At 43.8% G+C, this 27665-nt stretch overlaps 1 protein-coding gene across 2 annotated transcripts in view; it reads right to left on the bottom strand.

The window, feature by feature from the left end:
* Nucleotides 1-27665, bottom strand: part of Fanci (FA complementation group I) — a 56412-nt gene that overhangs the window by 15949 nt on the left and 12798 nt on the right. For both annotated transcript variants that reach the window (XM_087619900.1, NM_001427670.1), the window contains 14 exon segments: nucleotides 27307-27348; nucleotides 26013-26136; nucleotides 24986-25071; nucleotides 23232-23358; nucleotides 20902-20994; nucleotides 19856-19992; nucleotides 15333-15513; nucleotides 13065-13152; nucleotides 9514-9641; nucleotides 8834-8904; nucleotides 7472-7586; nucleotides 6398-6520; nucleotides 2957-3025; nucleotides 959-1060 (listed from right to left, as the gene is read on the bottom strand). In XM_087619900.1, the coding sequence (XP_087476026.1) occupies nucleotides 959-1060; nucleotides 2957-3025; nucleotides 6398-6520; nucleotides 7472-7586; nucleotides 8834-8904; nucleotides 9514-9641; nucleotides 13065-13152; nucleotides 15333-15513; nucleotides 19856-19992; nucleotides 20902-20994; nucleotides 23232-23358; nucleotides 24986-25071; nucleotides 26013-26136; nucleotides 27307-27348 (1486 nt within the window).

Here is a 27665-nt window from a genome sequence, read left to right as displayed (position 1 = left end):
GAAGCTGTTGTGAAGCTCACGCTGTTTGCTGGGCCACACAGCAGGTCCATCTGAATTAACAAAGCTGGAGAGGTGTGAGTGAACTGAGAGACGTTTCTTGCACCCTTCCGCCTTCCGAGCACTGAGCACTGAGCGCTGGTCCGATAAGGAGTTCACACTTCAGAATGAAACTCCATGCATGCCTTCCTGGTGTGAGCCCCCGATAGGAAGTTAAACGGCCTCCAGTTCCCAAGCCCTGAAAGCTGTTCTGAAGACAGGGGTTTATGCCGAGGGAGCTTTTGGGACGCAAACACAGCACCTTAGAAGGCTGCTCGGAACATCTTGTGGCACTGAAGCTATGCTAACGAAGACTCAGCTCTCCCCGTTCCTCAACCTGTGTTCTAAGTCACTTTTTGCCATCCCTTCCCACCTTTCTGAAGCTAGGGTCATCCCAGAGTGCATAGAATAACTCAAGTGAAGCCATGCTCTCCCTACAGACTAGGGAAGCAGATCTGTTCACTCCCCATGCATCTCTACTTCCAATGGTGTATAACCAAGGGTCTGTAAGTGACAGAGAGGACACTCTTAGGAAGAGGTCCTTGTCAGGATTAGTTGAAGTCCTACTTGACCAAGAGATCCAAAGTAGGGGCTGGAGAGATGGTTCAGCAGTGGCACTTGTTGCTCCTAGAGGATCTGGGTTCCAGTTTCAGCAACCATGCTGCGGTTCACAACTCCAGTTTCAAGGAATCTAATGCCTCTAGGCACCAGGCACATCTATAGCACACATATATCCTTGCAGGCAAAGACTCATACACACCAAGTACAATAAATCAATCTTATGATAGGTCACAAATAACTGACACGGAAAAGTAAAAACTCCTGGAAAGAACTGGAGAAACTTCAGGGAGAATAGGACCAGCTGTAGATCAACCTTACCACTGACAAGGGGACAGTGGCTGCAGGGGCCGACGAGTCTTACCAGCGGCTCTTGGAGAAAGGTCTGACTTCCTTGGGTCAGAACGCAAGCTCCCAGTTTCAGAGGAGGGAGCAGATCAGGCTCTGGCTCATAGAACTGTTTCAACTGTGTACAGACAGAAAAGGCACGACTCGTGACTACTCGAGGTTTTAACTGTTGAAGCTGACGGCACCTTAGCCTTCCTAAAGCACCTTTCCCAACTGCCTGAAGGATGACCTAATACATCTTATCGTCTGGCCTGCCTGCATGCACTCATAGCACTGTCAGGGTAACATTCTTACTTTACTTTTGCTCCATTCACATCAGTCCCTCGCCTGCAAAGGCGGTTAGCATTCTCAGGGAAGTCCGATGAGGAATACAGGCTGCAGGATGCATTGGACTCAGTGGGTTACAACTCGAAAAGAGGAGAAGACAAGAAGGTGGGCGGGGAACGGGTTGGGGGTGCTGGGGGAACTGGGTGATCAAGATATTATATACACATGTGAAGCCATTAACAAATAAAAGATTTTAAAGAGTCTAGACTTCTGAGTCTGACTGCCTGATGAGTCTAAAACTTACTACCATTTACTACTGATTTTGATAGTTCTCCAAACCTTGGGCCCTCACTTGAAAAACGAGTCTACTGGTAAAATTAAAGCTGTATGAGGATTAACTATCAACACACCGAAGGAACTTCAGGCATGACTTGGCACACAACAGAGCTTGAAAGAATGCTGGCCGTTATTTACCTCTGTTCTCTTCACTTCTGAGTCAGGAGAATTGGGAAAGTACTGTCCTAAGCCTTCAAACACGGCTTGTAATTCTTAAGTGTGAAGATGCTTGAAAGATATAATTTAGCTACTGGGGTACAAAATTTACAGAGGACCATACCAAGACCCAGTGAATTTCCCAATAATTTCCACATATCTAAGACCCTGATTTCAAACGGATTTTTTTTTTTCCCCAGAATCACCAGGAAGCAATGGAGGATGAGGCTGCATCAGTTCACATCCATTTGCAGGAAAATGATGGACTGGGGGCCTATTCTCCCAGTGGAGAATAAACATTATATAGCTGGTTAAAAAAGATTCTGGTAACACTTGATAAATATTTATGTGTATCTTATGTCTCTATCTGAATTCATCCCATCTTGATGGCCCTTTGAAGTATTTCATTAATTTAAAACATTTTTTGAGGGCTGGAGAGATGTCTCAGCGGTTAAGAGCGCCCGACTGCTCTTCCAGAGGTCATGAGTTCAATTCCCAGCAACCACATGGTGGCTCACAACCATCTGTAATGGGATCTGATGCCCTCTTCTGGTGTATCTGAAGACAGCTACAGTGTACTTATATATAATAAATGAATAAATCTTTAAAAAAAATTTTTTTTTTGAGTTGGGTTTGGTGGCACATACCTTTAATCCCTGCACTTTGGAGGCAGAGACTCAAGGATATCTCTAAGTTCAAGACCAGCCTGGTCTACATACTGAGGCCCAGGATACTCAGGGATATATAGAGATCCTACCCCAAAAGAACCAACCAAACAAAATTTTTTCTTTGAAACTCTAGCCTCAAGTGGTGGTGTATATTTGAAACCCTGGCACTTTGGAGGCTGAGTTAAAATGAGAAATTCAAGACAGCTTCTACTATAAAAAAATGCATTTGAGGGGTTGGGGATTTAGCTCAGTGGTAGAGCGCTTGCCTAGGAAGCGCAAGGCCCTGGGTTCGGTCCCCAGCTCCTAAAAAAAGAACCAAAAAAAAAAAAAATGCATTTGAGTCACAGCCTGGGTTATCTGAGACTATGCCTCAAAAGATCATAAATACATGAAATAAAACTGAAATGGTTCCAGAGTGTCCTTCTGACTTAAGGAGCAGACTGAGAACTCAAGGAAGAGTTAGAGGACAGTAGTACGGCAGCTGGGAAGGGACAATTCACACAAAACAACCCAAAGGCACGACAGCCCCACAGCATCTCAATACTTCATCTGATTTCCCTACGTGACCCACAAAAAATGTATCTTACCTGCGAGAAGAGAGTCTGCATGATTGAACTAGCCAGCTGCGAGTTCCGTCGAAGGACATCGTAGAAGCCCTAGGAGCAACACAGAGACAAGCTCGTTCTTTCTTACCCAGTCTCAGTTCCTATTAGATTTCTTGGGGTGCGGGGTGTGGGTGTGGGAATGAAGGCTGGAGGCTGTGCCATGTATGTGGAGGCCATAAGAGGCACTGAATTCCCAGGAGCTGCTAGAAGTCACGTGAAACAGGGCTGGGAGCCTCAGGTCCTCTGGAGGAGCTAGGAGCTCTTTAATTGCTGAGCCAACTCGCCAGCCCCTTAGATTTTCTTCCCACACAGACATTACAAACAGCATTCTGAGTTTCCGCTAGAGCTGCGCTGCATCTGCAGATTTGAGACTTAAATACCACCAATACTGAGCAATCTGCAAGCATGTCATATCTTTTATTTAAGTGTTTCCTTTCAATCTGCTTTAACTACTTTATTTCAATTTCTGGCTATTCAGCGCTAGGATGTGTAATTATAATAAACCTTCACACTGTTGATCTTTTATCTTCCTAACACTTCGAATAGATTAATACTATGCACATCGATGCAGCTTTAGTTCCCCCTCTTAAATCCCTGTGCCTTTAATTCTTTTTCCTGATCTATTGTGGGGGACAGCATCTCAACTACGGGGATGAAGGAAACACAGAGAACACCTTCGCTCCTCATCACAAGAGAGAACATTCCTTCTGTGGCTATCTTCAGCTTCCTAAATGCCTTTTCTAAGTTCCTTCCTGACTAGTTTGCTGAGAGACTCTAAAGGACTTTAGCATAAAGGAATGTTGAACAAGGATATGTCTGCATGTGCATGTGTGCATCTGTGCCAAGGCCTGTGTCGCCCAGGCTGCCTCGAATTTTTTATGACCCGTCTACCTGGGTCTCCCCAGTGCTGGGGTTATAGATGTGGTTGTTACGCCTACCTCCCTCCATTAACAGCTCCGTGGTTATTAGCACTTACTACTCTCGCAGAGGACCTAAGTTCCATTCCCAGTACCAACAGGAGGTTCGCGACTGCCTGTAACTCCACCTCCAAGGGGATCCAACACCTTTGGCTTTCAGAGGCATTCCTCTCACATACACAAACCAACAGACAGACAGACACACACACACACAGACATATACAAACACATACACAATTAAAAATAATGAAAATAAATTTTAAAAATTTAGGGTTAGAGAAGTGGCTCACTGGGACAGAAGATCTTGGCTTCATCTGATATTTAAGAGTGAGATTACAACTAATATCAAGAGTAACAGACACGATGAGGGAGAGACAGACAGACAGACAGACAGACAGACAGAGATAGCATCTGCAAACACATGGCAAGAATATCAATTGCTACACAATGTATCCAAAATATTTCATCTGGCCTCAAAAATCATGCTGCCAGAGAAAATTTAGTGAAATGAAAAAACGATTACAACATAAAGTTAGATGATAAACCTATATAAATTTTAGATAGATTTGTATATATGAACAGTAGAATTGGCAATACCACAAAACAAATTTGTGTGTGTGCGTGTGTGTACAAATGTAAGCCAAAAGTCAGTAATGGGTGCCCTCCTCGATCGCTCTCTACCATAGTAGTGTTTGAGACAGAATGCTCAGGGCTCCTGGACTGGCTAGCCAGTCCCAGAGTCCTATTTTCACTTTGGATTTTCACTTCCTGGCAACCAGCATTTCCCTCTCCCAGTCACCTTCATAAGTTAAGGCAATGTTTTAAAAAAGTATTTATTTATTTTATGTATGTGAGTACACTGTAGCTGTCTTCAGACACACCAGAAGAGGGCATCGGATCCCATTATAGATGGTCGTGAACCACCATGTGGTTGCTGGGATTTGAACTCAGGACCTCTGGAAGAGTAGTCAGTGCTCTTAACCCCTGAGCTATCTCTCCAGCCCCAACTTAAAGCAATTCTAACAAACCTGAAAATTCCAGCATCTACCAACTTCTATTGCTCTCGAAACATTGTTCTAGGATGTCAAATGAGCTTCAGGGGTGGCAGCGGTCCCCTGTAGCCCTCCAGCTTGAGGTAGAGGCAAGCACATAGGGATCTAAGCATCAGTTGCACTGAGCTTGAGGCCAGCTTGGGCTACAGGTTGTTCTGATTGGGGGAGAGAAAAAGGAAAAAGCCAAAGCCTGCCTCTGAAAGAACTTTGACCTATCCTCCCTGCTGAGAGGACCGGATGCCCTCCACTGCTTCCAGGAAATATCTACCCTGAAACAGGCATCCTGAATACCTTGCATTCTGGAAATAGCAGTGTTTGTCCTCAACCACTGGGTACTGTGTGTACTGCTGAGCTATGCATCTGTTTTCTGCTGTTTGCTAACTATTCTGTCATTACGTGACTGAATCTAACAGAGCCTAAAAAACAAATACAAAAGAAGGAAGGAGGGAGAGAGGGAAGGAGATTTAAGGACGGCAACTCTCACATGTCTGACAGATACTGGATAAGACCATTGTGAAGGGGAAGGCTGAGCCCTGAACTGTCTCCTTGCTATCTATACTCAAGTATCTTAAACATTTTTTTTTCTTTTCGAGGTAGCTCTGGCAGGACCCACAGATCGGCCTGCCTCTGTGTGGTGGTTTGAATGAGAATGACCCCCTCATGTTTGAATAATGTGGTCCCCCGTTGGCAGAACTGATGGGAGGGATGGGAATGTGCGTCTAGAGGTGGGCTTTAAGGTTTCAATGGCCTCCCACCATTCTCACAGTAGTCTCTGCTGCTTACACCTTGTGATCTGAGGGTCAGCTGCTGCTGTGCCCCTGCCATGACGCCATGACAGGGGTAAACTCCCGTTCCCCTAGAGCTGTAAGCCCCAAGAAAACACTTCTTCCCGGAAGCTGCCTCAGTGGCGGTGTTGGCATACAACAGAAAAGGAGCTAAGATACTCTGCCTCACCAGTACTGGGACTGAAGCCATGTCCACCCTACCAGCTCTTGGGAGTTTTTTTTTTTTGTTTTGTTTTGTTCTTTTTTTTTTTTCTGGAGCTGGGGACCGAACTCTGGGGACCGAACCCAGGGCCTTGCACTTCCTAGGCAAGCGCTCTACCACTGAGCTAAATCCCCAACCCCTGCTCTTGGGAGTTTTAATGCTAGTTCAGGTACACAAAAAATTGAAATGGGACAGTAAAGTAAGGGTACATGGAGTGTGAGAGACAGAACTCACAAATGACAAGTTTGGAGTTAAACTCAGACTGGTAAGTTAGCAATATATCTAAATACTTCAAATTAAAAAAAAAAAAACAAACGGTTACAGTATAGCAACCATTTACAATTTCACAACTTAACTTCTGGATTCGCTGTTACTACCCACTGACTAGCTGCAGAAGAACACATCTACTGTCCTAAGGAGGGTTACTCTCTGGAAGGCCGACTGTTCCTTGCCCTCTCCTTACTCACCTCATAAAGCATAAGCTGGACGTCGGCCTGCTGCCCCAAGCATCTTTTCAAGCTGTCTATGATCTCGAGGCAAAAGGTCTCATTGGCGACAGCGCTGTATCGGCTGTGAACGTCCACGTGCACCTGAAAGGGAGGTGGCAGCTTGTGTCCAGCCTTCTCAGGCAGTTTCTGTTAAGGAGGTTGTGCTCTTCACGGGGAAGCAGACTAGGCCTGGCTTTCCCTGAGCTAAAAGCAGGGGCAGATGCCGATGCGACCACCATCACCATGCATTCCCTATCACTCGGTCTGGTGTGAAACAGACTAGGATTAAACCGTTCCGACAAGACTGACTCTATGCTCCTTAAGGCTTACTTGAACAGTGCTAGCTCCTCAGGAAGGAAACTACCCCTTCCCAAGACAATCCTGTCGTTATGATCTTCATGATTTTATTAAAAACCTAAGACTTCCATTAAAAAAAAAAGCTGAGCTCTTTCTATCTAAAAACTCCAAAGAGCTCTAGAGGTGGGCAGTCTTGTTGAGTTGTGCACACACAAGCAGGCAAGAGAAACACATATAAATAAAACCTTGAAAAAGTAAATTTATGTAGCTATACATAATAGACAATATATATAGCTAATATGTAATTATATGCATATAATGTATAATTTTGTAATATATAAATATAAATAGCTAAAAAGCACAATAAAGCAGGTAAGTTAATAATATTAACATGTATGTAATTCAATATAAAATGAATGAAAATGTTTTTATCTCACTCTAAATCTTGAAAATAGACATGAATTTATGTATGCAGCACAACTCTATTTGGACTAGTCACATGTCAGTCAAGTGTCTATCGTGAAAGCCACTGTCTACCACATTAGACAGCAGTCTAACACAGAGCAAACCCCTACTGTTAAGTCTGGGGTGATGACAGCCCTCACACTTGCAGTTCCAGCTCTCAGGAGCCAGAGGCACGAGGACCAGTGCAAGCTCCAGGGCAGCCCGAGCTACGGGAGGAGGAATGAAAAAGGTGACTTCTGTGTTTGGACTGGTCATGAATGTTCAGTGACAGTCACTGTGAGGCCCCCTTACCTGTGTAACACCAATAGACTGCGTGCACTGTGAGGACGGCAGGCTGCCTAGGACTTTAAAGTTCTTTAAGAGCAGCAAAAACCCAGCAACAGCAGATTTCCGGGCATCCAGCTGACTAGCTCGGCCGGGGGGGGGGGGGGGGGTATACACAGAGAAGTTAGCACCACAGGAATATGCAATTTGGAACAAAACAGTACTAAGCTATCTAAGCTCGCACTAGGACTATGTAGCCGGTGAACGGGCGAGCAAGTGCTAGTCAAGCCTAACTGAATTTACAAGCGCAAAGTGAGGCACCAGGCGTTCAGAGCAATGAGCGGCATGGGGAAGCAGCCGACCGGTTTGCCTTATCTTCCTAACCTCCGGACTAGCTGCACTTCTCTCTGCTTGCAAGACTCCATGGCAAACAGAAGATCCTGAGATACGAAGTGGGCTGGAACTGGAATCTGCATTCTGAGCAGCAGAGTAAACTGCTGAGTTTTGCTGTATCTGAATGTGTGTACTGCTCCACACGAATCCTTTGCTTACACAGGATCCAGTATTTGATATCATATAAACCCACCATCCCAAAACTAACAGCTGCTGCCCGCATCTCAGTGACCAGCGTGTGTTACAGATGTTATAGAATCCTGTGTAGCAGGCATGCTTTGGGTGAGGAGTATAAAGAACTGTCAGTTCTAGTACAGAGACTACGGCTACTTGCTTGCCATTCCTCTAGACGTGTTGGTGTGCGTTACGACACGGCTAGCTGGGTATCTGGGTACCCTATCCTCTAAGTATCAAAGGCCTTCCACGCGACACGGTACTACATTCTTAGGAGACACTATCAATAATCTCCAGCTTAAATGAAATACTAAACAATAAAGAGGGACCAGGAGGCCCCAGATGAGCTCTAAGGCCCCTCGTTAATACTCTGGTCCATGAGTGACTGAGCCACGATTCTGCTGCCTACTAAAGTGAGATCCTTTTCTCCAGCGTTCTTTCCTCCTTTCCCCTTGGCATGGTGATCAGCTCATGCCTGCAAGCCTTTCCATGAAGGTTACTCTAGGGGAGGAACAGCAGGGTACTGAAGGTTACCAACATGGCTGGTAGACTATTCCCACTGCCACATACCACATGCACATGCTGTCTGACCTTTAGTTACTTATCAGTCTAAGCCCAGCTGTCCTTATACACATGCGACCTGTACTGTTTTACACCTCCAGAGGTTGCCTGATGACCTTTAGCAGAATGCTTCCTCACCTGCTGAGAGGGCTGTGTTGAATTAGGGATCTCGTGTGAGGGGAGGGGCGCCGCGCGAGAGGCAGCAGAGACAACTTACTTGGAAGGCTTAGCTCCCTGCCGTCTCAGGGATCTACAACATACCTGGCAAACAAAGCTTTCCTCAAGACGAGGATCAAGGAGTCTCTCATCGACATGCTGATCTTGAGAAGTGGCTGGGAATGGAGCAGGTCACCTCTCGTTAGCAAAGCCCCTTGCTGTGAATGCCATTAGGACTCTGTGCATCTGTCTTTCGGGTCTGTCTTACATGTGTGGCCAAGGTTGACTACTCCTGACCACAGAGACAACTGTACACTTTGACACAGTTGAAAGTTGTTACTGTCAGGCATGGTGAGGCAGGCCTGTGTTCCCAGCTGCTCGAAAGACTAGGGCAGGAGAACTGGACCAATTTGAGGCCAGCTTTGACTACATAATGGGTTGTTCCAGGCTAGCCTGGGCTATAGAGTGAGACCCTATTTCAAAAATCAATCAATCAATCAAACACAGTACCTTCCAGTGACTTCATGAACCCCCTGTGTGCACTAATCTCTGAGACTTTCAAGTACTCAACTAACCTGAAAGTGAGCGGAAGAAAAGCAGAGCTGTAAAGAAGGGGGACTTGGGACACATCTGTCTCTCTGCCTTTAGCCTTTCAATACCAAACTGTTACACTCAAGGAAAACAGGAGCTCTGACATCCATTTTTATAAAAGCTGTACCAGACTTTCCCAACTGGATAGTGAAAGCCCAGGCTTCAGAAGCTATCTGGTGTGTCACCTGACCTACCTGCACCGCCTTGAGCAGCCCTTGCACAGTCTGGAGGGGCAGAAAGGACAAATAGTCAAATGTCTCTGTGACTTTGGAACAGCTCTGAAGAATTAAAGGTGCATACATGATGATATCTGAAAACAAGTCTGAAAACAGAATCTATAATTAGTTGCCTTACATAACTATAAAATAAAGATAAGGAAGTATCTAAAGTCTGTATGAGGAAAGAAATGTCAAGGGTGGTTTTTATAAAAGATTTATTTGTTTATTATGTATACAGCATTCTGCCTGCACGTATGTCTACAGGCCAGAAGAGGGTACCAGACCTCATTATAGATGGTTGTGAGCCACCATGTAGTGGCTGGGAATTGAACTCAGGACCTCTGGAAGAGCAGCCAGTGCTCTTAATCACTGAGCCATTCCTCCAGCCCCATGGGTTTTTGTTCTTGTTTTTGTTTTTTAAATGTATCTTTCTACTGGCCGTGCATACTTTTCCCCAATGTTACCAGGTATTTTATCATTTCTGTGATAATACAAAATAACAAAATTAAAATGTCTAAGAGGAAGAAAACAGCTCATTACACTGATTGCACAAGTGTGAAATATTTTGTAAAATATTTTGTACAAGCAAAAATATCTCAAAAGAGAAAAAATAACAGAGTATCAAGTCTCTGATAATTCCAAACATGTTTTATCTAACAAAGAGTAAAAACAGAATTTAAACAGGAAATGCACAACAAGGTCCTTGCAAGCATCTTAGAGGAGAAAGAGAAAGAAATCTTTGAGGCTCTGAGGGATTAGTCCTAGTTAAGTGCATAGAAACTCAGGATGGCAGACTCTGTGCAAAAGTCTAAGATAGACAGACCAGCACAGAGTCAGAGGGCCAGGGGAGTTAGTGATGGGGAAGGATCCAGAAGAGGAAAGGCAGTGGGAAAGGTGGGTTAGGACTAAACGCCAGGCCTGAGAGATATCTGAGGTCAGGCTGGCTTCAAGCTTGCGATCCTCCTACCTCCACCTCCAGACTGCAGTGGGTATCATTACCACATCTAATGAGAGGCGATAATTTGGAGAAGGACATACTGATTCCAGAGGCGGAGTTACTGGTATTTTGAGAGCACTAATCTGGTTGCTGGTTCAGGGCCAGAGAACACGGAGTGCTACAGGGAGAGGTACAACGTCAATTCAGAAACCAACCAGAGGTTGTGACTGAAGAACTTTATGAGAATTAACCTCATACAAAGTGTGTTCTCTGGTCACAAGTCAGAAACCCAGTAACAAGATGACACCTTAAAAAGATAAAGGGAATTAAAAGATGACCTTGAGCAAGGTATCAGTGGTGCACTCCTTTAGTCCCAGCAACTGGGAGGCAGAAGCGGGCGGATCTCTTGAGTCTGAGGCCAGTCTGGTGTACAGAGTATTCCAGGACAGCCAGGCCTACACAGAGAAACACTGTCTTGAAAGGGGAAAAAGGGGTTGGGGATTTGGCTCAGTGGTAGAGTGTTTGCCTAGCAAGCACAAGGCCCTGGGTTTGGTTCCCAGCTCAAAAAAAAAAAAAAAAAAAAAAAAAAAAAAAGGGGAAAAAGATGACCGAGACAGGGCTACAGAGATGGCTCAGCTGTTCTTCCAGGACTAGGGTTCAAATCCCAGCACCCATGTGGAGGCTTACAACCATCTATGACTCCAGTTCCAGGAGATCTGATGCCCTCCTCTGACCTTGGAGGGCACCAAGCATGCAAGTGGTACGTATGCACACAAGCAGACAAATCACTCATACACAAAATAAAACGAAAAAAAGAAAATGAACGTCTTCTGATACTGGTCACTAATGACCCACTTGGCTGAGACAGGAGGATTGCAGGTTTGAAGCCAGCCTGGTCTCAGATATTTCACGGGCCTGGTGCTTAGTCCTCAATTACCTCTCCCACAACTTTACTATTCTGGATTAAAGGACAAACCACAGGGAGATTTAAAGAGCTTTGGACTACAGGGGAACTTCAGAAATGTAGGCGAGATGCCGGGACATTTAAAGGAAAACTTAGAGCTTAGTACTTTTCAACAGAGAGAAGAGAGACAGGTGTGAAATTAATCACCTGAGTTTCTAACCAAAGGAAGAAGAATCTACTTGCAAGACAAGCACAGGAAAGAAAACAAAATCGGAATCCCGCAGTGAAGCAGTACACAATGGAAGAAGCCTGGGTGGGAACCCCAGTGTGGTCAGGAAGAAGAAGCTGTAAAATGATGACTGCCAGGAGCCAGGGCAGCCACTGACAGATACCATGCAGAGCTAGGGCCAGGACCCAGCCAGCCATGTGCTCTGTACACTGTCACCCAGCCTTGGACTGACTTCAAGTTTTATAGTAATGTCACACAGAAAGGAAATTTTACAATTTGATGAAGTCTAATTTTTTTATATTTCCAATTTTACATTTTTTTTTAAATATACCCTCTACCTTTCTCCAACAGTTTCTAGTTACTCAATATTGCCACCAACATTTGATGTGGGTTTTTGTTTTTGTTTTTTTTTTTGAAACAGGCTTGGTCTACGTAGCTTTGGTTAGCCTGTTACTTGAACTCACAGAGATGCTCCTGCCTCAGCCTCCTAGTGCTGGGGTGAAAGGCATGTGCCATTACTCCTGACCATTTTTAATCTCATGCATTCTAACGGGTGCAGCGGTACCTAGTTACGCTGCTCAGCTCTGCTTCCCCAGTGCCTAAACTGACTATGCTAACAGCTTCACAGTACACACACACACACACACACACACACACACACACACACACACTAAAGGTCATTAAGTTGTCATGCTTTAAATGTGGCAATTATACCAATTAGACACCATAAAGTTAAAAGGCATAATAAAATATTAATTATTGAACTTTACAGAACCCTAAAATTTAAGGGTTAAAGAAAAGTTGCCAATAAAAAAGGTGGAAAAATCTGGTCATAGATGTGGTAAGAAACATTAGTTCCGAGGACTTCAGAAGTCTCAGAGAAGCTGAAACAGGTCAAACAACAGAGCTTTTAGCAAAGTTGGGGGTAAGAAAAAGGTAATAGATTTAGACAAGTTTTGTTATTTCCTTTTTTCCATTTCTTGTGTGTGTGTGTGTATGTGTGTGTGTGTGTGTGTCTCTGTGTGTGTGTGTGTGTGTGGTGTCCATGAGTGTATATGCACATGCTGCATATGTGAGTGGGTACACGTGTTTTGCACACACATATAGAGATTGAAGGTTGAAACTGGGAATCTTTCTCTATCCCCTTCCACCTTGTTCATCAAGGCAAGGTCTCCCAGTCAGACCTGCAGCCCATCAAAATGACTAGTTATGCCAGTCAGTTTGCTCTGGGGATTCTGATTCCCTGTCCCCACTTCTTGAGGCTGAAATTACAAATAGGCCACCCTGCCCACCTCGCATTCACAAGGGTTCGTAGGACCTGAACTCAACCCCCAGTAGAACATGGCAAGTGCTAACCACTGAGCCATCTCTTCAACCCCATAGATGCCCCCAGACTGAATCATTATGACATTTAAAAGGAAATAGTCGTAAGAACTCATCTTCTTGAAGTTCAGTACCTAAGAAATGACTGATGGGAGAGGACGTTCGAGTAACAACTCTATTGAGGACTTGCTCCAGGATTTCTTGTCTGATCATCTCGTGGATCTAAAAAGAACAGAATCAACAAAACATGCCTGGGTGACGCAGCTTGCTACAGCATCAATGCATGTTAGGCAGGACAAGAATATTCCGATATGTACAAAATCCAACTTTTCAGACAAGTCAGGATATGACAGGAATCATCTAGAGAACAGAATCATATCTCTCTCAATCTGCATCCAAATGATTTGTTCGGTACAGGAAATATTTATTGTATTAACCCAAAAGTACTTGTGAAGTCTGGAGTTCACATCAAGGACTATTCTGACTTTAGGTATCCAGTGCAGTCTACGGCCACATTTCTGACACAACTTTTCTTTTAAAACATCAATATTAAAAGCCCGTGGTAAGTTTTAGAAACAAACCTTAATCAATGTCTTCTCAGCTCCAAGAAGCACAGCAGGTACTCAAAAACTTATGAAAGTTTACGTGCATTTTATCAAAACTCTTGCTTGAATCTGATTACTTTGATAGCAAAATATTTTAGACTCGGACTGCGAGTGGTTTAACAGCAGCTATGTGCTCTACAGGTATTTTGATATGGCTAACACTACTGAAATCAAACGGAGCGTCTTGATTTAAAAAAGATTTGAAACAAAATCTTAGCCTAAGAATATTGTTTGCCATGTTTCTCTTTAAAAGATTCTTTTTATGTGTGTGAGTGTTCTGCCTCATGTGTATGTATGTGCATCACATGCATGCATCCTGTTTCCCAAGGAGGCTAGAAGAAGGCACTGGACACCCTTGAACTGGAATACGGAGGGCTGCAGCCACCACGGGATGTTGGGAACAGAACAGGTCTTCCACAAGAGCAAGTGCTTTTACATGCTGAGCCATCTCCCCAGGGCCATGATGGTTCTTCTTGATGGAAAACTTGATGTTGGTTTGAAGACAAGGTCTCTTTATGTAGCTCTGACTGTCCTGGAACTCGCTATGTAGACCAAGCTGGGCCTCTAACTCACAAAGAATTCATAGAGATCTGATTGCCTCTGCCTCCTGAGTGCTAGGATTAAAGGCATGGTCATCAACTGATTTTGTTATGTTAGTCCGAAACACATCTAGCACAGCTGACACATGGCCAGCACTTGAGGAAAGACAGACTGCCCTGAACATGGGCAGAAATTAGCAGTAGGTACAGGACAGATGGAAAAAGAAAGAAGGAACAATCTACCTAGTACAGGCTTGACTTGGTATCTGTCTGTCTCTCTCCTGTTTCTTTGACTCTTTGTGCATTCTCTGTGTGTCTGTCTCTCCATTTTCCAGCCACCGTCAGCCGAGTAGCCTCCTTTGTCCTACTCCTACGGCCATGAATGATATTCTAATCCATCTAGGCCCAAGGCATTGAGCCAGTCAAGCAGACTCAAATATCTGAAATTGAGTCAAAATAATTTGTTATTCCCAGGCCTTTGTCAGAGTCAAAAAGCTAACGCACTATTTGCTGTGGGGGTGAGAAACCTATGCCCCATTTAAAATTAAGGTTCTGATTTAGTGAAAAGTCCTGTCTTGAGGCAATAAAGTGAAAACTATTAGAGGAAGACACCCAACATTCTGTGCTGGTCTCTGCACACATGTGCACACAAGGGAAGTGTATTTGCACACTCACATGTATATACCTTTCCCTCTCCCAACACAAATAAAAAGAAAGCTGAGAATGTATTCACCAACCTGGATCTGTACGATTTCGACTCCATCCTAAGCTGTCACACACACTCTGCCATTGTCAAACTTCCTTATCTGTCAAACTCCCAAGCAGCATCTTGCTCTATTTATACTTGGGTTACTACTGCTGTGATAAAACACCATGACCAAAGCAACTTGGGGAGGAAAGGGTTTGTTCTGCTGGTGTGTCTATATCACAGTTCATCATCAAAGGCAGTCAGGACAGGAACTCAAGCAGGGCAGGAACCTGGAGGCAGGAGCTGATGCAGAGGCCATGGAGGGGTGCTGCTTACTGGCTTGCATCCCCTGGCTTGCTCAGCCTGCTATCTTATAGAACCCAGGACCACCAGCCCAGGGGCAGCCCCATCCACAACAGGCTGGGCCGTCCCCCATTAATCACTAATAAGAAAATACCTTATAGGTTTGCCTAAGGCCTGACATTATGGGGGTATTTTCACAACTGAGGCTCCGTCCTCTCTGATAACTCTAGTTTGGGTCAAGTTAACATAACTAGCCAATACACTTACTTTAAAGGTTTCCAACAAGATATCAGCTCCCAGCTTACATGCATGCTGGTTTGTCATTTTAGAAAGACTGGAGCCAATTTCAACAGCTTTTCCATCAAGAATCTTCTTTGGCCCATAGGAATCCATCAAGATGAAACCAAATTCTATCAGACCTTGAGTTACATGATCCCAACTATGAACACTGCAAAAAAACAAAGTGTAGTTGAGAGAATCTTCCTGAATGCCCACCACACATGCAGTACCGTTACTCACTTTTCTCAGACCCTCTTTTTCTGCATGCACTGATATTTGATGGAATTCTTTTTTTAATTATTCTTTTTTTATTTTATGTATATAGTATTTTGTCCTGCATGTAGGACAAAGGAGGGCACCAGATCTCATTATATGTGGTTGTGAGTCACCATGGTTGCTGGGAATTGAACTCTGGACGCCAGTGGACAGCCATCTCTCCAGCCTGATTGACAGAATTTTTAATGCAGTCATGGAAACATAGGCAAGAGGCTTCCACAGGCAGGCAGACCACCTACTAAGGGGAAACCCGACACTATGGGCTAGAGGGGTAAGCCCAGTGGCAGAATGCTTATCTAGCATGTACAAGACCCTAATTCAATCCTCAGTCAAAAACAAAGTACCTAAATTACCTTAAATACCTTTTAAAAATAGAAACAAAAAAAACACGTAAAAAAAAGTGTATAGTTTTTCAGTATAGTGATCACTTGAAATTTCCACTCAAGATTTCAGTCAGTTGTTCTTTAATTCTCCCTTCTATGCAGCACTGTGCACATGCTTACGAAGCTGGCCCTCTCTCTAGACTGAGATTTTCTAGGGTTAAGACCAACATATAGTCACATTTTCAGCCATATAGCTAGACACAGCACTCAGTAAGTATTTATAGCATAGATGTGGTTTTAACAGCATGAGCTCAACTACAAAAAAACCCTTGTAAGCAATAGAACCTTGGTGATTACCACTCGATGTCTCCCTTTATAGTGGAAGGGATAAGCCTGAATAGGTTTTTATATCATTATATCTACCTGTTAAAACACAGGAGAAGCATAATGCAGTACTAAAGAACACAGGAGACAGCTGTGCATTTTGACAGATTTAACAATATTTACTCTGGAGAGAAAGGATCAAGATAAATCTAGTATATGTTCTATTCTCTCCACTAATAGTACTTATAAATATAGAAAGATACACACGTGGGAGTATAGCTCAGTTGATAGAGTGCTTGCTGAGCATGCACGAAGTCCTGGGTTCAATTCCCAGCACTGCATAAAACCTGGCCTGGTGACATACACCCACAATTCCAGCATTCGAGAGGTAGAAGCCGGAGGTCATAAGGTCAAGGTCATCCTTGGCTATAAAAGGAATTCCACAGCCAACCTGGGATAAATCAGACCCTGTCTCAAAAGTCTCAGTCAGTCTGTCTGTCTGTCTGTCTCTCTCTCTCTCTTTACACACACACACACGCACTCACACACACACAAAATGTATGTATAATGTGTGTGTGGCTAGTGTAGCCTATATATGAATGGCATGTATACATATATAACTGTATACATATATAACTACGTAAATGATACACACACGCAATGTATAAACTGTGTGAGAAATGAGGTTTGTTTTCTAATCAGTTCAAAAAACCTCTTATTTTTCCATAGTTAACAGATTGTGTGTGTGTGTGTGTGTGTGTAAAAACACAGTTGGCAGGGTGTTTTTGTTTATTAGTTCCTTGAGAATTTTGTATAATGTATTTCGATCATATTCACCTCCTACTCCTCCACTTAATAGTTTTATTATTTTATTTAAAACTTTCTTTATAGCACTTTACTCATTAAGATGGGCTCTCGCTCAACCTGGAGTTCTTGGATTCGGCTACCCTGGCAGGCCAGCAGGCGAGAGGGAGCTCCATCTCCACCTCCCCGCTCTGGGCTCACAGACTCACACTGGGCATCCAGACCACAACTCAGGCCCTTAGGCTTGCATGGCAAACACTTTCCAACTGAGTCATCTCAGAGTATCACAGTGTGTAGGAAAGATATTCACTACACAGAAAGATCCTAAGTTTTCGACAGTGTGAAAAAGAAAGTTAAATAAACATCAACTGTTAAATTTCAGAAAAGATAAGAATACACAAAGTTGTAAAAGTTTCTATGAAGAAAAAAAAGAAATAGGTTATCTATGGTAACACAAAAATCAGAAAATCGTCACTTTCCACCAGCAATTCTAGGGGAAAAAGACAATGAAAAATGACCATGAATTAACATTTCTTCAAGTAGAAAAGTCAAATAAAAATTTCAGATATCAAAAAACTCAAAGTTTATCATCCACAAATTCTATCTGAAAGAATTACTGCAAGAATTACACATTTATGACATTTTCCCCCCAGGAGAAAGGTATGTGCTTCAACAGAGGTGAGCAAAGAGACAGTAAACTTATAATGAAGTCCAAGTAAGTCTGTTAACAGTGGCAAAGCACTCTGAGTGTGCACAGAGCCCTGGGCTTGATCTCCAGCTCTGCACAAAAGGAAGCAAAGAAAAAGAGGAAGGAAGGGAACCAAGTGCTCCTTGAGTTTCTCGTCATGGAGGACAGGTTCCAGTCCCCCCATCAGTTATAGCTCAGAGGAGTGCCTACAATTAGCAAGCGGGCAAATATAAATTGAAATTTTTGCTGGCTTATAGATTTTTTTTTCTAGTACATTGAAATGCTTTACATTTCAAAACACCATGGGGAAACACAGCCTACCCAACCACTAAACATGGCAAACCACAGGAGGACACAATACTTGAGTCTGCTCCCTTGTCTGCTCCCCGCTAGCCTAGGTCACAAGCATAAGTCAGTACGCCTGAGGCATGAAGCACATGCTTCTTGCCAGTGTATACACATTTTGCCCCTTTCCCATAATTTAGCAGTTTACAAATGCCCTTTTGAAGATACGTAAGCTTGCTGCTCAGGTGAGGTCCAGGATCTCTTATGTGATGAACATAAACCCACAAAGTCGAATACGTATGAACTCTGTCCCATCTTATTGTCCCGACAGGGCCTATTGCCCTGGGTACACAGCTTTCTAGAACAAAGGGTTTTTAAGAAACATGTTAGAGCAGAAATGCCTCTCTCTAGTGCCTCTCTCCACACTAATAGGTAGAGAGATATTTAAATAAAATAAAATATTACCAAAATATGACAAGTTGAGGTACTCAAAAAACAGTAATATAATATAATGTTATTTTGAGGTTAATTAACTGATTGGAGAAACCATGTATAACTAACCAGCAAATAATTTAGGGAGATTATAATGATGCCATCCTCATCTTTCCCTGCTAAAATCTTGTAGCAAGAACCTATTCTGCTAGATTATAGCTGAAGATGTTGCTAGATTCCCATGGCTAGTAGAAACTTCCAGAAGATGGGCAGAGCTACCATTTCCTGGCTATGTACCGCCTGAGTCTTTGATCTAACTTGGAGCGATTCAGTTGGGAGAATACCAGAAAGATACCACTAACTTTAAAAAATTAAATAAATAAAAGGGAAACTAGAAATAGCTGGATATAGTGGCATACGGGATTGTCAGAAGTTCAAGGCTAGCCAGGACTACGTAATGAGCCTCTGTCTCAGACAATCCAAGCCAACAAACTATATCCAGATACAGAATGGGCAGAGACATTTCAGAGCTGTTTAATGGGTAGACTGCTCTGAAACAAGGACTCAGGCTCTCCACTGGCCTCATGTGCCAAGGTCACACCGGACTCTGAATTAGAATTCCAGTCCATGAAAAAGATGGCCTTTAGGACTTAAAATATAAAACTTTATATTTATTCTATGGGTTCATTGACCAAAAAAAAAAAAAAAAAAGCATGCCATAATAAAGATTGTTACAACAACTAATATTTATCCTAAAATTAAAAAAAAACAAACAAAAGTCTACGACGGCTACCGATGTTTCCCTTATAGTTTTAAATCACTTGCTTACAATTGTTAAGTCAATAAATACTTCACTTCCAACTTCCCAGCCACAGACTTCAATGGTCAAAGTAAATACAGTTTAGTGTTTTTGCTGATTTTTGTTTTGCTGTTTTTGTTTTTGTAGACAGGGTCTCCTCTGTGTAGCCTTGGCTGTCCTGGAACTTACTCTGTAGACCTGGCTGGCCTCGAACTCAGACCTGCCTCTGCCTTCCCAGTGCTGGTATTAAAGGCGTGGTTGTTAACCTGGTTCTGCTAACAGTATTTTCACTCACACAAGAATATAAAGACTTCATCTAACCGAGTTGCAGTATCAAGGAAAAAAAACCAAAACAATGTTTTATATTTCTGTTATACAGTGGGTGTCTAGGAAAGTAGCCCAGAGATGGAAAGCTGGTTTTTTCCCTTCAATATAGGAACATTTTCTCCTACCGATGTGAAGGGCTGAAGCTTCAATCCTACAGCCATCAGCTACAGCCGAGTGGCCCTAAGCATAGCTCCCCACCGCTTTCTCTAACCCAGACCCTCAAACGTCTTTGGACTACGGTTCATCAGCTCACCTATTCTTCACCACTTCTAGGATCATGGTTGAAACGCAAGTTCTCTGAGGGACGAGAGTCTGAAGAAATTTTGAGCCTTGGAGGAGCTGAAGATCCTTAAAGCTTTTTACAACGGAAGTCTTTAAAAAATCAAACACCTAATATAATTGAAGAAATAAGAAAATGAGCCAAAATTATAGTTTCTGACCTGAGATCACACACAACCCTACGGCAACTGTTTAAAGATTTTAAAATGATACAAAAGCTGTGAGCGTCAGTGGGAACTTAGAAGAGTTAAAGACAGGCCTTCCCGAGAAAGGGCTAAACACCAGTGTACATGCTTCCCCGCTGGGTCTGGTGGAATAGCCTATGCCCTCAGATACTCTGAAGGCTGAGGCGGGAGAATTACAAGTCGGCTGCCATCTTAGGCAACTTAGACCCTTTATCCTGTGTGTTTGGGGGTGGAAAGGGGTGGGGAGGAGTGCATGCCACGGTCAGAGTGTCAGAGGACGCTTCCGGGAGTTGGCTCTCTCCTTCCACCACGTGGTTCCTAGGTCCTGAACTAATGTTGTCAGGCTCAGAATTAAGTATTTTCAGCTGCTGAGCCCTCTCACCAGCACCCTTGTCTCAAATTGTTTAATAAGTCAGCAACGGCAGGTTGTGTAACTCGGTGTTCCACCGTCTGCTTCCAAGGGTAGGCATCGCTGTTCTGAACCACAAAACAGAGCAGCAAGATGAAGAAAAAAAAAACAAAAAAACGGCACTCCAGATCCTGGAACTCATGAAGAAAAGGGGGGACAAGGACTTCCTGCTCTCATCGCTGATTGTTGGGGACAGTTCTTAGAATGCGACCATGAGACGGCTGCTGGTCAGCCAACTAGACTGGCTCTCCTGCCACCTGAGCAGGTGACACAACTCTTAGTTCACGCTACCATAACCTGGCTTTCTAAGAGGAAATAGAGGCAGACGCCAGGAATCCCAAGTTCTGCGGCAGCAAACAAAAATAGGTTCTTGTACTCTTTCCTGCCAGCTCTAAAAGCATCACAGTAGCCTTACAAAAATCATACCTGTTCCTCAAATCTCTGTATTCTCGTGAGAGAGAGGAGAAGAGCGATGCTGAAGGGACATAGGCATTTACTGGGATCCCCTTGCTGTCCAGCCTACAATGAACAAACAGTCATTACCCCACAGCAGTCTGCTTGAAAACAAGCTCCTCCATAGATCGGAAACAGCCACGGACTGGGTAAGACTACGAAGCACTCAGAACATGGAGAAAATCTGTATGACTAGGAATAAGGTTCTTACATATAATATCCAAAGCACAACTTAGAATAAAATTGATTTAAGAAAAAACAAAAGACTTGAAGACATTTCACCAAAAAAATGAGAACTAATAAGTACATGAAAGAACACTTATTACCAATTAACCAAATGCAAAGTGAGAGATCAAAGGGAGAGATGCACTGAACATGGGTCACAGCAAGAGCAGCAGTGAGACAGACAGACAGACAGACAGACAGAGGTCACAAAGCCAGGAGAGGAAAGCCAGGATAGGAATGTAAACTATCAGCTACTTTGGAAAACAGTTAATAGTCACAATTTATGCATCACACAGCCAGGCGGTGGTGTACATTTCTGTAATACTAACACTGCGAAGGTTGAGCCAGGAGGACTAGGAGTTTAAGGACAGCGTTGGCTACATAGTGAGTTCAAGACCAACCCAGGCTACATAATAGCAGCATCTTTAAACAGGAAAAAAAGAAAAGAGTATAAACTGATTCTTTGAAAATAGCAGTAGTCACTGCTTGGCCTTTTGGCTAAGATCGAGTGAAAACAGCAACATAATTACTACTCTGAACACATTAAAAAGTGAACACTAGGGGCTGGAGAGATGGTTCCGTGATTAAGAGCACTGACTGCTCTTCCAGAGGTCCTGAGTTCAAATCCCAGCAACCACATGGTGGCTCACAACCATCCGTATTGAGATCCGATGCCCTCTTCTGGTGTGTCTGAAGACAGCTGCAGTGTACTCACATAAATTTTAAAAAAGGAAGGAAGAAACGTAACAGTCCTTTTGCTGTTTTGCACTATAGAAAGTTCCTTAAAATTGTGTGCATAAGTGCACACATGAGGCAGGGTTGCCGGAGCACACACCCACAGGCCACGGCACGGCCTCCGAGAGTCAGCTTTTCCTTCTACCATACTGGTCCCAGGGACTGAACTCAGATAGTCAGGCTCTGGGACCACTGCTTTTGCCCATTGAGCCATTTGACAGGCCTCTAAAAAAATTTCATTTGTGAATTAATTTATTTACTTTTAGAGTTCAAAGGCAATTTTATTAAAATTTTTTTTTTTTTTGGTTCTTTTTTTTCGGAGCTGGGGACCGAACCCAGGGCCTTGCGCTTCCTAGGCAAGCGCTCTACCACTGAGCTAAATCCCCAACCCCAATTTTATTAAAATTTAAAAGCAAAAGTGCCAGGGCAGGGGAGCCGTAATCCTCACCAGCTGCCTAGAATGGAAGAATGGAGAGAGAGAAAAACCAAAAACCCGCAAATGGCCGTCTGATGCCTGACACACAGAGCACGAGCAGCCAAAAGAGATGTGGCAGAGCGGGAGGCTTTACAGAAAGAGTAAGGAAGCCCAAGGCACCAGAATAAGCAGCTTAGACTCTGACCAGCATAAGGAAGGCTTTTAAATGGAGCTTGTTGGCTTACGGGTTCAAGAATAGCATCTATATTCTACTTCCAAAGAAAAAAAAAAGATCTTCTAGACTCCCAGATGTTCTGTATTAGTGCTTCTGGTCACTAACAGACGTGAGAGAGATTCCAGTACAAACGCTCTATTTCATACAGACCGATCTCATACATGCTTTATAATATCTATTTACTGTATATATAAAATATGCTTTTATTAACTATGTCTTTGTAAAAATAAACTTCAACTTAAAAGACATTTTGTTCTCAAAGTTTCTTGAAAGATACTGCATAGAAAAAAAAATTTTTTTTTGTTCTTTTTGTTCTTTTTTTTTTTTCGGAGCTGGGGACCGAACCCAGGGCCTTGCGCTTCCTAGGCAAGCGCTCTACCACTGAGCTAAATCCCCAACCCCAAAATTTTTGTTTTTTAATTTATTCTGCTCTCATACAGTACATCCTGATGAGTTTCCCCTCCTTCCACTCCTCCCAGTTCCTCTCCCTCCCTCTCCTCCATAACCCGCTGATCCTCTGTTTCTCTTCAGAAAAGAGCAGGCCTCCCAGTGATATCACTGAACATGGTACAACAAGATCCCGTAGGAGTAGGCACAAATCCTCTATCAAGGATGAATGATGCAACCCAGTAGGAGAAAAAGAGTCCTGATAGCAGGCAAAAGACATAAGGAAAAAAAAATGTTTGCCCTGACCTTCAAGTGTTTCAGCAGTTCTCTGCCCAATTCACAGTCCAGTTTGATGGCAAACACGATGTGCAGAATAATAGTGCCTTCCACGTGATGAAGCTCATCTGCTGGGGCAGTAACAAGCTCTGACAACCTAGAAGGTTCAATAGCAAGGTCTGGGTTAGGGCTATGGAATGAAAAATTGCTAGGACAGACAAGCAGCTGAAGCTGCAGGGCCTCGGGAAGCAGAAGAGGCAAGTCCACCCCGCTTCTCAGGAACACTGACGAAGCCTTGTCTCTAGCCAGTGTCTCCATGCTTTACCTCCTACACTCTCCCCAGCTCCAACCCAATTCCACCAGGCGTTGTCCTCTCCTTACCCTTGCCCATCCAGTGACTCACTGTCCTTTCTTGTTTTGTTGTTTGAGGGGAGTGGGGTGTAGGCAGGGTTTCTCTGTGTAGCCCTTGCTGTTCTAGAACTTACTCTGTAGACCAAACTCACAGAGATCCTCCTGCCTCTGCCTCCCAAGTGCCGGGATTAAGGGTGTGCGCCACCACTGCTCAACATTGTCACAAGGGTTACAGATGACCTCCCACATGGCCAAAACCAATAAAGTCCCAACTGGCCTTGAGTTTGAAGAACACGTGATCTATCTGCCTCAGCTCCTTAAGTGCAGGGATTATAAGCAACGTGCCTAATACCTGGTTTCCTTGCAGACCTTTCTTGCCCTCCCCCATCGCTCCATCCGTTCCATGTCTCCCCTAGATAATTCCATTCTGTCCCTTGGCTGGGGTGCCCTCCCATTTGCATGTATATGTGTCCTTAGCTTTCGATAACTTTTAAATGGCTACCGATTTATATTTTTGGTTCAGACTTTCCTCTACACACAACCCCCACCTGCTCGGTGCTCCCTCCACATGGGCTGCTGATATGTGTTGCGAATCTAACGTGGTCAGAACTGAGCTCCTTACTCTCTCTGAAACCTGCTGTCACCTTTGCCTAAGTCAACGTAGAGAGCCACTGCGGGCTGCGTAACAGAGGTCATTGCAGACTGGAGGCAGCTGACTGACAAGCTCCTCAGCCAGGCTGCTTGGACTCAAATCCTGGTTGTTATTTTCTGGCTATCGTTAAACCTTACTTCCTGTTTCATGGTTTCCACATCTACAAGAAGCATGCAAGGTTTACAGTATACGCACCTAGCACAGAATAAACACTCTGTACATTCGTATTCGAAGATAAAACACCCCCTTTCTCAAAAATTTTACTCTGCCTTTAATCTATTCCGTAGCTGAAAATGCTCTCCTTGTTGGCATATGATAGTTCTTATCAGTCAGGCTCTGGTGAAAACAGGACGTTTCCCCATCCCAGTCTGAAGAAGTTGTGCTGTCGCTGGGATGCCATCCTTTTGACTTATCTTCCCACACTAAGAGTCTCTTCTCGCCACAGTTTAACATAATTAAGCTCTATCTATGGTCAGATGGACTAAGAGCTAAGAGAACTAAGAAACACTAAGTCACGGAGCACTTAAGTGTTTCCTAGTTCTCCTCTAATAAACAGATGTCAAACCTGGATCTTACAGCAGTGACTGGTGCCTTCCTTGAAGCGCGTGAGTAAGACTGGAAGGGACTGTGTTATCCTACCCTCACAACAGAGTAGCTTGGGAGGACTACAGCTCTGTACTGAGGGGAAGGAAGGGGCGAAGGCAAAGCCACACTAACGATGGAGCTCAGGGTGGAGGTGAATCTGTGACGATGTGTTGCACTTCTAAACTGTGGTACTCACTCATCGCCGCTCTGTTCCGCGCTGTGCTGCTTGTCTAGCTCCCTGAAGAAGGCTATTATTCCATCCAGAACGCTCCTTCTGCTCCCCTGTGAATAAAATAATTATTATTGTGATAAAGGAATGATCACCTAATTGAAGGTAAAATAACCAAGGATTATCTAGTACAAATTTACATAAGTAAGTTGCAACCTAGCCCGACAGTAATAACATACCGAACACTTTGAAGGTGCAGCAGGGTTTGGAATACTTCACAGAGCCAGGGAATCAGCTTGGCAGTAGCATATATGCCCCGGGTGCCCAACCGTAACTTGAAACACTGCTGTGATGTGATTTCTCCCTAGATAAATCATTCCGTCCTGCAGGGACCCTCCTTAAGCTTAGGTAGTAATGATGGGCAAAGGCTTCAGGAAGACCCTGAACCTGACAAGATGCAGCAGGCCCCATCCGCCTCCAGCACATACGAGCAGCGAGCACAGCCAAGAGACACTGCCAGCCGACTGGGAGCAGTGGGAACCGCCTGAGCTGCCTGGAAGAGGCTCCCTCCACCCTGCTTCACCGCCTCTCTAAGTGTGCCAGACATCCCAGGGATCTAATTTTTGTGAACTGTCACCCCTGAGGGGGTGGGCTTTTGATAATGTAGTCTCTGCGTCATTTCTGCCCATGCAAGTAACTCTCCTTACACTCCTAAGAGCAACCCTGATAAACCCTATTGGTTCACCATGGCGGCCTTTGGGGGTACTCTGACTTGGATCTGCTGTTGGCTCCCTATCTGGTTTGAGTGGATGTTGGCTCCCATGTCTCCAGGAATTGTGTCACATGGCAGGTTCTGTAGTGTCAGTGTGGCTTAGAGCACACACCCTGAGGTCTTCATTACATAACCATACTTTCTCCTTGGCTGAAAAGCACAACCAAATCATCCCAGATGATAAACACGTATGTCGTAGTATGGAAACCAACAGTCTGAAAAGGATAAATGGATACAGCTGCTTAAGCCGCAAGATTAAGAAATGACTTATTTTATTTGTACCTTGGAAGAGAGAACCAGAAGCTGATAGACCAGCGGTGGAATTTCTTGAAGATTCAACCTTGAAAACATCGTCAACACTTTGGCCACCACAAGTTTCATTTCTTCTGGCGTTAGACGGACATCCCTGTGGAGCAGACGTTTGAAAGCCTCACCAGAGCGTTAATGCTTTGTTAAATTCAGGGCTTTATAATAATCAAAACTCTATCAAACACTTTTTAAGAAATAAAGTTTGGGCTGGAGAGATGTCTCAGTGGTTAAGAACACTGACTGCTCTTCCAGATGTCCTGAGTTCAAATCTCAGCAACCACATGGTGGCTCACAACCATCTGTAATGGGATCTGATGCCGTCTTCTGGTGTGTCTGAAGACAGCTACAGTGTACTTATATATAATAAATAAATAAATCTTAGAAAGAAAAAGAGCTATACAGGCATTCTGTAATTTAAAAGAAAAAGAAAGAAAGAAAGAAAATTTAGGGACTAGGGAGATATCATGGTGGGGTAAACATTTATTATGCAAGAATGAAGACTAGGGCTGGATTCCTAGGACCCATAATTTCAGCCAAGACAGGATTTCTGGATAAGCTGACTAGCTAGGATAACTGAATCAGCAGGCTATGGGTTCAAGTAAGAGACTATGTGTCAATACCTAAGGCAGGGGATGGTCAAGGAAGATACTCAAGGTTAACCTCTGGCCCCCACATATACCAATACTCCCAAACGTATGTACCTGCAAAGTAGCAAAGACATATACATGTGTGCACACCCATATCCCCACACAAAATGAATGAATGAATGAATGGCTGAAAAGATTGCCCAGTGGTTAAGAACACTTGCTCTCTCAGGGGGCTGAAGTTTGGTTCTCAACACCCACAATGAGCAGCCCAAAACCACTTGTAACTACAGCTCCAGGGGATCCCACTCCCAACTTTTGGCTTCTGCAGGCATTCGCATACATGGGTACACATAAAGAAACAATAAAGCAAGTCTTTAAATACAATTTGGAGTTAAAGAATAAAAATATATATTAGACTGTAGGAGTCCTCTTTAGGTTTTCTCTTAGGAACAATCTTTTAAAGGGACCAATACATTTGTCTAAATATGGTCATTTCAAAGAAAAGCACTTATACATTTAATAAACTAAGCCAAAGGAAAGGGAGGGGAGGGAATTCCAAAGCAGAAAACAGAAGTGCCACTGCCACTACTCAGAAAGAGGGGAGGGTGAGCTCGATGTGCTTCAACTCCTCCTAGGTTTGTAGACCAAGCTTGATGCAAAGACACATAAACAATGCTTACTTGAACACAGAAGTGAGCTGGATCACGTATCGTTGAGCCCATCTGGAAAAATAATGAGTTTATTTTATTTTAACTCCTGTCTTAGCCAGGGTTTCTATTCCTGCACAAACATCATGACCAAGAAGCAAGTTGGGGAGGAAAGGGTTTATTCAGCTTACAGTTCCACATTGCTGTTCATCACCAAAGGAAGTCAGGACCGGAACTCAAGCAGGTCAGGAAGCAGGAGCTGATTTCAGAGGCCATGGAGGGGTGTTTTTTACTGGCTTGCTTCCCTGGATTGTTCAGCTTGCTCTCTTATAGAACCCAAGACCACCAGCTCAGGGACAGCACCACCCACTATGGGCTGGGTCCTCCCCACT

The sequence above is a fragment of the Rattus norvegicus genome, chromosome 1, assembly GCF_021556685.1.
Source record: "Rattus norvegicus strain SHRSP/BbbUtx chromosome 1, alternate assembly SHRSP_T2T, whole genome shotgun sequence".
NCBI lineage: Eukaryota > Metazoa > Chordata > Mammalia > Rodentia > Muridae > Rattus > Rattus norvegicus.
Note: the sequence above shows the minus strand (reverse complement) of the source record. Positions and strands in the feature narration are given on the sequence as shown.